The sequence below is a fragment of the Podarcis liolepis genome, assembly GCF_965112155.1.
Source record: "Podarcis liolepis genome assembly, chromosome: 5".
Classification (NCBI taxonomy): Eukaryota; Metazoa; Chordata; class Lepidosauria; order Squamata; family Lacertidae; genus Podarcis; species Podarcis liolepis.
The window spans coordinates 103,334,809-103,344,603 of record NC_139556.1 but is presented as its reverse complement, the minus strand read 5'-3'; the positions used below and the strand labels follow the sequence as shown (position 1 = coordinate 103,344,603).

Sequence of the window (9,795 nt, the reverse complement as noted above, 5' to 3'; positions counted from 1 at the left end):
GCATTGATGGACAAACTCCCGAGTAATGCACTATAATTTCTGTGTTCAAGCAAATCTTAAGATAATTAGGGTAATTTTGTTTTAATACAGTTTCAAGTAAAATGTAGTCGGCTGCCCTTTTCTTGATATGCTGGCTTGGGATAATTAAAAGGGGGGTGGAATCCATTTTCTTTGCACTCGGTGATCAGTATGAAATATCCAGCACTTCGCTGTTTTACCAAATGCAATCCATCTTGGCTAATTGAGGGGCTGAAAGATGAGTGTTTTAAGAAACGGTCAAATGCTGTTGCACGCTTCTGGAGAGAGAGAGAGAGAGAGAGAGAGAGAGAGAGAGAGAGAGAGAGAGAGAGGGAAGCCCCCCTGCCCACCGCTGAGAGGGGTCCTGTGACCCCAGAGCCTTCACTCTTCTAGCACACAAACATGGAGCATCTCCCTCTTGAATTAGGGGGACTCTTCCGAGATGCAGCTTCACTGTTGGGTCCAGGCAGCATGGCCCACAGCGTGGGAAGATGGGCGCTCCAGTCCACCAATATCTGAAGGGCACCACGTTGCCTGGTCAGGGCTGACTGGCAGAAAGGGCTCTTGGGGGTTCCCGGCAGAAAGCCTTTCCCCAGCCCTGCCCGGAGGAGCCACGGGGGAACTGGACCGCCTGGGGCGCAGCAGGTGCTCTGCTGCTGAGCTGGGGGTCCTGCCCCATTGCCTGAGCCCTTGGGGCAGATGCGCGGCATGCAAATAAAGAAGAGAGTAAGAAATTTAAGTGCTCAAAACCTCTCTTTATTTTGTTTTCCTTCAATGACATCTGCATTCAATAAATAACTTCCACGGGATATATCATGCTAAACGTCAGGTCGGCAACAGAGGCTTAAAACTGAAAAGTGGACCAGACAGAATAAAGTACGAGAAGAGGATTGGGGGGGCGGGGGGGGGCGGTAAGAGACGGGTCTTGGTGCAGCACCCCTTTTTGGGAAGGACCCCCTTCTGGGATCCTGAAGTTGCCTCTAGGAAGGCCAGAGCAGCTAAGAGGCTTTTGCGTCATTGAGGGCACAGAATCTCTGGCGTGCGGCCAAAAGCATTTGCTATACACACAAACACACAAAATGCCATCTCACTTTTTTTTTTTAAATAGCAGAGGAATGAGGAATGCTCTCTCCCATCACTCTCATTTTGGTTCTTGGCAACAGCTGCCTCTCCCTGCTCATCTTGTTTCCAGATTTCACAGAACACCATGCGGAGGAAGAGGGGGGCAGCAAAAGTAGTATCCCCTTCGCCGAAAAACAAAACAAAACTCCACCTCCCACCTGCGAAGTTCAGCAAGGCAGGATCCCCGGAGGACGACGGGAGAGAACTTGCAAGGCAGCGCTGTGTAGCCCATCGAAGGAAGCAGCCTGCCAGAAAGTCACTTGCGCAGAGGTGGAAAGGCAGACAATGCAGATGTGGGGATAGGGAGGGGGAGAGTGGGCACGAGGACATTTGGAAAGATACCTCGAAAAGCGGGAGAGGAAATGTTACTGGTAACGTGTATTTCTGCATTTAGGGCTGGCGCAAAACGACAGAGTCAACCCACAATGGATGCTTGGAGCTTCTCAAGGGGGGTGACGAGTGTCTGCACAGAGGGGGCAGTTTCTTCCACAATGCAGAGGAGACGGCTGGGTTTAAAGGGGCTGTGTGTGTGGAGGGCCGTGACCAGCACATGGCAGGGTCCCCTCTCCCGCCCAAAAGCCACAGGAGCCCTGCAGCATAAAAAAGCCAAACTGGGCGAGTCCCTGAAAGGAGCTTTCCCTCCAGAGTCTGCTCCTGCCACGCAGACCAAGAGCAAACTTCTTCAGAGCTTTTTGCCCCTCTCTAAGGCGCTTATTCCACATGTCTCAAAAGCGGCTGATGCGCAATGATTTATCTGGAACCTGACACTGCCGGTGGGATACTCAGGAAGGACTCCCTCTCAGCAAGCATAAAAATAAAAAGTGAAATGGAGCTGGCCAAAGTCCCACCCCAGGACCAAACTGCAATGAAATGGATAGTGGAGGATGCTGTTCTTGGAGCCAGATGCCCGTGAATGGGCCCCCAGGTGCCTGTTTGGACACAGCCTGGGAGCCCCCGCCAGGCTCACTCCCCCCTGCCCAGCTTCTCCCCAGTGCCTCAGTCAAGATCTGGCTCCGTAGAAGAGCATTGAAAGGCAGCTGCTCTCGCCTGGAGGGCCCCTCAGTGCGCTGCGTCACACAAACAAACAAACATTACGTAGGAGGTGTTGTCGACGTATGTACAAAGGCTAAAATTTTATTTCAAGCCCCTCGGGTTCGCCACGCAAAGGAGCCCCCGACCGGCTAAAACCACTAGAGGCGGCGGAAGGGGTCTTGCCACCCCAGAAAGAAAAACCCCCTACTTCTGGCCCCTCCCTGGAAAAAGAGAGAGGGAGCACTTGCAGAGTCTGGACACCACCCTCAAGGCATCATTTCCAGGTGAGAAAGCGTAGGTTTCCGTTGCCAGGTGTGCTTCCCTCGTCATTGTTACTGCCCCCGTCACCCAAAGGGCAGGTGGCAGCCAGGACCTCTCGTTGCCTCCTGCCAATTGTCTCCTTTCCCTGGGAGACATTCGGGGACACCCCTAAAAAGTGCAACAGGGAGGAGAGGAGGACCAGGAGGCGCCGTGGGGCCATTTCTAGTGCTTTGTGTGTTCCAGAAGAGGGGCTTTGTCTTCCTGTAGAAGCTCTGCTGAAACACAAACACAAATGGACTGAATTTGCAGAGAGAGACTGGACAGAGGACCCCTCCCCCCATTCCCCCCCCAAGTCATTTTTGCTTGCTGGGAACAGAAAAGCCGCCTCCCATCCTGGGTCACCATTCACTCGCCAGGTATCTCAATCAAGAGACAGGTCCCTGGCGCCATTTTTAAGCGAAACCCAGGAGGGTAAAAGAGCAAGACAAGAGGGAGAGATCGGCCCAGATTGACTGTCTTGCCCTCGGCTGGACTTGAGGGACGATTCCAACAGATTCCACATGAAAACGCTTATGGCCCTGTGGAGATGGCAGGACCAAATTGGTGGTGCATGCCCTTCTGGCTTGCCCTCTTTATAATGACTTGAGGAAGGAGATTATCACCCCTCTTTTATTGTCCATTCTGGGTCGCCCAGCCACTGCCACCGTGTCCTTTCTCTTGGCAAATCAAGACGGGCAGCTGACAGCAAAGGCTGCAAGGTTTTTAGCTGGGGCAATCAGAATAAGGTCCACTATTTGACCATTGATTCGAAACCCCAAAATGTATTTTATATAATTGACTTTTTCTTTCTATTCTTTGGATATTGTATTGTTGTTTTATTGCTGTGGCCGACGGCTGACGCAAATGAAGATTCATTTGTTCAGATTGGCCCAGAGCACGGGGCACCACAGGGCACAATGCCCCCCCCCCGGTGTGCCATGCTGGAACCGGGAGCCCCAGATTCAAATCTCCAATCAGCTAGGAAGCGTGTTAAGGTGGCTGAGGGGTCAAGAGGCAATTCCGACTAACACAGGAAGAACATTTGTACGATGAGGACTGTTCAGCAGTGGAAGAGGCTCCTTCGCAAGGTTTTTAAGCAGAGTTGGGTGGCCGTCTGTCAGAGATGACCCTTGGGGAGCATCTCAAAATTCTGTAAGACTTGGATGAAGCAGCAGGAGGATTAACGGAACAACCTTTTAGGGCCCTTCCAGGCAAAGATGGAGCTACGCAGTCCCTTGGAAAGACGAAGGGGGCTTCCTGCTTTCTGGCTGTTAACAAGAGCAAGACGAGCCTATTTTGGGCAGAGTCAGAGCGCTGCAGTTGCTCAGTGACCACCCAGAGCTCCTTACCTGTGCGGACCGGCTACTTCTCTTCTTGATGGAGGGCTTCAATGAAGACTTCAAGTTTCTCCTGGATCTCCCGAACCTTTTCTGGAAAAGTTAAGATGCTGCTGTCAGGACGGATGTCTCCAGGCTCAGATGCCTCCTCTCCCAAGTGGAAACAGGCCTGGCCTCCCTGAGGGAGGCTGCGGGGCTGGGCCCCCATCCCTGCCCCATAGGTGCCCTGGAGGCCTCCACAAGACCTGCCTCGTCCGCAGCCGGGAGCCTCTTCTGAAGCGGAGAGGGTGCCAGCACTCAGACTAAGGCCTGCATTGCTGTATTAATAATACTGTATTAACACATCATAGTTAAACTGCATTAATTAAATTTCCACCTTTTATTGTAGACTAATCTAGTATAAAGGTGTGCCTCAGAATTAACTGGTTGGCCAGCCTTGACAAAACTTCCTAAAAATAAAAATATGGCCTGCGTTTTTGCCGAGAAGTAATTTCAGGTTTAGAAGTTGTGAAAGCTCTGAGTGCAGCCGCTTCCATTACCACGAGCTCTTCAGAGGACAGGGTGGAGAGACATATAAATGTAAAAGATTGAATAACTGCAGATGCAGAAGCCTCTGAATGGCTTGTTCTTTTCAGGGGCTGATTTAGGAGGCCACAGTGTGTCTCCTCCAAATCAGGCTGCTTCCTAGGTCTCACGCAGCTCACTCTGCTTCAGCAAAGCACGATTAAATAGCATTTAATGGAAAGTTGCCCCTTGGCCAGCTCATAAAATATCCCAGAAGACAAAATAAAAATCACAATTCAGAGGTCCAGCCTTTCAAAAGAGGGCAGGGCAGGGTTCAAACTAACCAAACCAATTCAAAGCAAGACAGGCTAAGAGAAGTGCCCTGAATTTAAAGATGCTTTTGCAAAAGTTATAATCCAGACTTCGGCCTGTTTTGCTCACCCCCCCAACCATTTTTTCCTTTAAAAGGTCAGAGTTTATCTGGCAGTCTGCCCAGCAGTTGCAGGAGCAGCAGCTACAGCCACTTATCTGTCTATAGGCTTATCTATTTACCTGTCAGCAAAAGGCGCAATTGGTGGCAAAGCTGACCCGAAAACACCCACCCTGCCACTGGCCCACGGCTGAAGAGGCAGAAAACTCAAAACAAGGAGCCGCCCAAAGCTTGAGGAAGGGCAGAAGGGACAAAAGGGCAGCCCAATCTCTGCCCAAGCAGACCAGCCCCCGGACACCCAGCCTGCACCGCCGGCTTGGACTTGGGGGTGTCTCCAGAAAAGAAAAGCCACCCCCGAGTTACATGGCAGGTGAGAGAGCGGCAAAGAGCTCGCTCTTTCAGAGGCGCCAGAGGAGGAGGAAGTCTGCGGGGCCAGTTTATGGGGCAAAAGTAAAAATGAGACCCACAAGGCAGAAAGAAGCCAGAGCAGACTCTAGAGGACGTGCCCAGCTGGCATCCTGCGCCTGCAGAGTCCAGCCTGCCACCTGGTCTCCAGAAAACCTTCTCCCTTTCTAGAACATTATGCCGTCCTCTGTTGCTGAACGGCTGGACTAACTTAGCCAGCTAGCCCTGGTGATCATCTCATGATTATTGGATGGATTTCCCCCCTAAATTGATTTTTTAATTCTGAATTTATTGTTATTCATGTTTTATACGGCATTTTATGCTGTTTTTTGTTGCATCAGTTGTTTTAAGTTTCTTAAAATAAAAAAATTCCTTCCAGTAGCACCTTAAAGACCAACTAAGTTAGTTCTTGGTATGAGCTTTCGTGTGCATGCACACTTCTTCTTCACTTATTAAGTTTGTTGTTAGCCGCCTTGAGCCCGGTTTTCTGAACTGGGAAGGGCGGGGTATAAATAATTTTTTTTAATTATTATTATCATGGAAGATCACAGAGCCACAGAACAGTAGAGATGGAAGGGACTCTGAGCACTGACGGCCAGAAAGTTCCGGTGTTAGGCAGAATCTCCTTTCTTGTCACTTGAAGCCACGGGTTCGGGTCCTTCCATGTAGTGAAGCAAGTTTGGTTTCTGCTGCTCCAGAGAGGAGGCTTCAACTGCAGGGGCTGGGCTGGGTGACCCTGGGGGTCCCTTCCAACTCTACAGATTCCATGAACTCTCCCACCCCAAACTTTCTCCTGTTTCCCCCCCAAACTCTCAGGGCTCAGCACCCTCTCGCTGCCTTGCTTCCTCCCAACCTCTGCGCCCCAAAGCTGCTCCGATGGCTCCTGCACAAACAAGGTTCCCTTTGAGAGCTTTCAGCACTAGATATGGAGAGCCTGGTTCTCGTGACACCTGTTAAACAGCGGCCCCCGGGCCGGCCACCCCGCTTGCAACTTGGCAACAATGACACAGGCCCCAGTGAATGGCCATTCTCCTCCCCATTTACTTCGTGTTTGCTCAAAAGATGAGCCCGTTTCCCTCCACCCATTCATCCCGGGGTCCCTGATCTGGGTCATGAATATTCCCATAATCCCCTCTCCCAATCTCCCATAAACCCCCGGCTGACACAGAATGAAGAAATCCTCTATTCAGAGGCCTCAAGAGAGCCATTCATCCTGGCCGGCTCTTTATCTGCACATGAAACAACACCCACAGCCCCTCTCATTTTCTTTGCATTAATCCTCTGATACCGGCTCCAAAGGGGCTCAAAAACAGACTAATTGATCTGTAATTACGATCTGAATACACACTGTGAACACAGAAAACAGAGTGGGGAGGGAGGGGGACGGTTGCCGGTAACTGTGGGCACAGGATGGAACAGGATAGAGCGAGGGCTGGAAAAATAAAGAAAAACCCACCTCCCAGCACCCCCGTTCTTAGAGCTACTTCAACCCCCAACTTCTGTGATGGCATCACGCAAGAACGTATCATACAAAGAGGCCGCAGGATGAGGCCAAAGGGGACCCCCCCCAAGCCCAGCACCCTGTTCTCATATTGGCCAACCAGGTGCCCAGCAAGCAGGATTCATGCCCAAGAGCGGATCTCCCTTGCTGTGGTTTGCAGAAACTGGCACTCAGAAGCATCCCTCCCTCTGACCGTGGAGGCAGAGCCATCCTGGCAGAAGCCTTCAATGGCCCTCTCCTCCTCCACGAATCTGAAAGCCATCTGGGCAGATCACCATCATCACAAACCTCACTGAACTAGCCAAAGGTCATGACATCATCCACAAGCACCACCCGAGCAGGTGCCCATCACGCCTCCTGTGGGAGGGAGTTCCATAGTTTAACTCTGCGTTGAGTGAAGGAGGACGGCCCTTATCCACCTGGAATCTTTCAATGTTCAGCTTATGTCAGGGGACTGCCATCGGAACAGGGAAGGGAAGCAGAGGGGCAGCTGGGTTACAGGGACCCCCCGAAAATCTTGCAAAGCAGTTCCGGTGATGAGGGAAGCCACACCTCCAGTGGGGAAGAGGGGAAGGGACCGGAGGATGCTGCTGGGAGCCTCAGCACCGCTCCTGATCAAGCCGGCCAGGAGGGAAGCACGCCCCTTCCATCGCCCACCCTGCGCAGAGGTGTAAAATGCAAAGAAGGAAGGAAAAGGCTGGGGGTGACGAGGCTCTTATGTTGGGGGAGGACCCGGAAATGACCACTCCCGGATTCTGCTAGCGACTGAGGCACACATGAACTTGTGGCTCTGTACTGTAAATAGTTTTGCACCAGAATAAAACCTGTAAAAGACAGGTCGGAGTCCCGACTGATTACTCACGAGAAACCACCACTGCCGTCTGACAGCTTAGTTACAGGTGCACAAGTTCTAGTGTGAAGAAAATACTTCTCTCTTCACTTTCTCTATGCCATGTGCAAATTTGCAAACTTCCACCACGTCACCTGCTCCCTGTCTTTCTCTCAACTGAAAAGTCCCAAATGCTGCAACCTTTCTTTGCAAGAGAGTCTCTCCACACCCTGGATCCTTTCGGTTGCCCTTTTCTGAACCTTTCCAACCCTACAATATCCCTTTCGGGACGAGGCGCCCAGAACGCTCCTCGCATGCCTTTGTGCAGCCGCACAGAGAGACTGAAGGCTGCCTGAACCGGGCGATCTGAGCTCGGGTCGTGCCCTACTTCATTTCCCACCCCCTTCCTTTTTTCAAAAACCACTTTACATTAATGCCTGGCATTTTTGAACCAGTTTCCTCTTGCTCACATACCGCGCCGACCGGCAGGAAAAAGCAGAACTTTAAAGAGAAAGCCACCCAGGCTGCCCTTAAAGAGACAGTTCTCCATCGATCACTTGCGGAGACAGATTTATAATAAGAGGCCCCCCCCTCTGTTTCTTTAAGGCTGCAAAACCAGATGGGAAGTGAATGGACAGCCAGCGGGTCAAGAAAACACAGGGGAGGTTCCGCTTGTCTGCCGCATTTGTGTTCCCCGCAGAGAAAGGGGGTCAAGACGGAAGCAGCACGGCCGGCGGATGGAAAGGCCTCCTTTCTTCGCCCGCCTACAAAGGCCGGCGCTGTTCCCCTCGCCCCGCTGTCAAGCGGGGAGAAAGATTGGCTTGTCAAAAGGTCCCCGGCAGCCCCGGCTTCCCAAAGAGGCAGAGGCAGGCAAATGAATCCGGGGAGATTGTTAAACAATTAGCTCATTAGCGCCACGAAAGCGCCAGACAAAGGGCTGCCGAGCGGAAGGCGCTGGAGCGGGATTTATAGCAGTTCAGGGAGAGTCGCCCCATGAATCACGGCAGCGGAGGCTGTTGCGCAGGATTAAAAGGGAACGCTTGCAGGAGAGGCGGAGGAAGTCCGAGGAAGCGTGCGCGGCCGGCGAGGAGCACGCTCAAAGGGCGCATTGTCAGCAGCGCGCAAGGAGGCCGGTTGCTGCCTTCCTGGGAACCCCTGAATTGCAGAAGCAGAACAGAGCAGGACAGCCACCAGCCAAGGCAGCACAAGGGCGGGCACAGGGGGGCTCTCCAACCTGCAGCTGGAAAACCAGCCCCCACTCACAGTTTCAATGCAGCTCCCCCCCCCACTTGGCGCCAGCTGGGTGCTTCAGACTACAACTCCCATCCCAAAGTTGCGCAGGCTGGTGCTGTAGTGCGAATGGGAGAGCACCCAGTGGAAGAAGGCTGATTTAACCCAGGAACCTGCGTGCACCTATGTCAACACCACCCCCAACATCGCCTTGGCATCATGGAAGCCTCCCTAGGGACCTTGCGGAAAGACGGAAGCAAGGAGTCCTGGGCTGGGGCACAAAGGAGAACCACAGGACTGCAGTGGGGAGGGAGCCCAAGGGCTGTGCCAACCCCCTGCAATGAAGGAAGCGCAAAAGGAACTCTACTTTGCACCGTAAATAAATTGGCTGGTTGGGAAAGGACCCTGAGGAACACCTTTCAGGGCAGGAACAAAGGCAGGACTCCCAAGACACCGTCCAGAGCACCCGGGGTTTCCTTCCAGACCCTTTCTCTTCCCAATAATCCTGTGAACGGGGTCAGCTTCATCACTGAGCTTGGCTCTCTGCCACTCAATACTCCAAAGCCGCCAGCCCCACCCCCCGCTGGTTTCCTAGGAGAGACCCCTTCTTGGCACCTTCGGGAGCCACTGCTGCCATCCTGAGCTGGACATACTCTTAGAACGCGGCTGGGAACTGAGAGCGGTCGCTGAGACCACGTAACACTGGTCCTGAAAGACCTTCATTGGCTCCCAGTACTGTAACTGTGCCCCTGAAGGACCAGGTGCACAGCCTGGGAGTCATTTTGGACTCACAGCTGTCCATGGAGGCGCAGGTCAATTCTGTGTCCAGGGCAGCTGTTTACCAGCTCCACCTGGTACGCAGGCTGAGACCCTCCCTGCCTGCAGACTGTCTTGCATGCTCTGGTTATCTCCCGCTTGGACTACTGCAATGCGCTCTATGTGGGGCTACCTTGGAAGGTAACCCGGAAACCACAACTAATCCAGAATGCGGCAGCCAGACTGGTGACTGGGAGTGGCTGCCGAGACTACATAACACCAGTCCTGGAAGACCTACATTGGCTCCTAGTATGTTTCTGAGCACAATTCA

The 9,795-nt window shown here is 52.6% G+C and overlaps 1 protein-coding gene across 8 annotated transcripts in view; it reads right to left on the bottom strand.

Annotated features, from left to right (window-relative positions):
• Positions 1–752: 752 nt before the first annotated feature.
• The window catches only part of OPA1 (OPA1 mitochondrial dynamin like GTPase), a 55,310-nt gene continuing 46,267 nt past the window's right edge, over positions 753–9,795 (bottom strand). For 4 of the 8 annotated variants that reach the window (XM_083503972.1, XM_083503974.1, XM_083503976.1 and 1 more), the window contains 2 exons: positions 3,822–3,902; positions 753–2,705 (listed from right to left, as the gene is read on the bottom strand). In XM_083503972.1, the coding sequence (XP_083360098.1) occupies positions 3,835–3,902 (68 nt within the window). In that variant the 3' untranslated portion in view covers positions 753–2,705; positions 3,822–3,834. Of the gene's footprint in view, positions 2,709–3,821; positions 3,903–9,795 lie in introns of all 8 variants that reach the window. The other 4 variants (XM_083503971.1, XM_083503975.1, XM_083503973.1 and 1 more) reach the window with 1 other exon arrangement.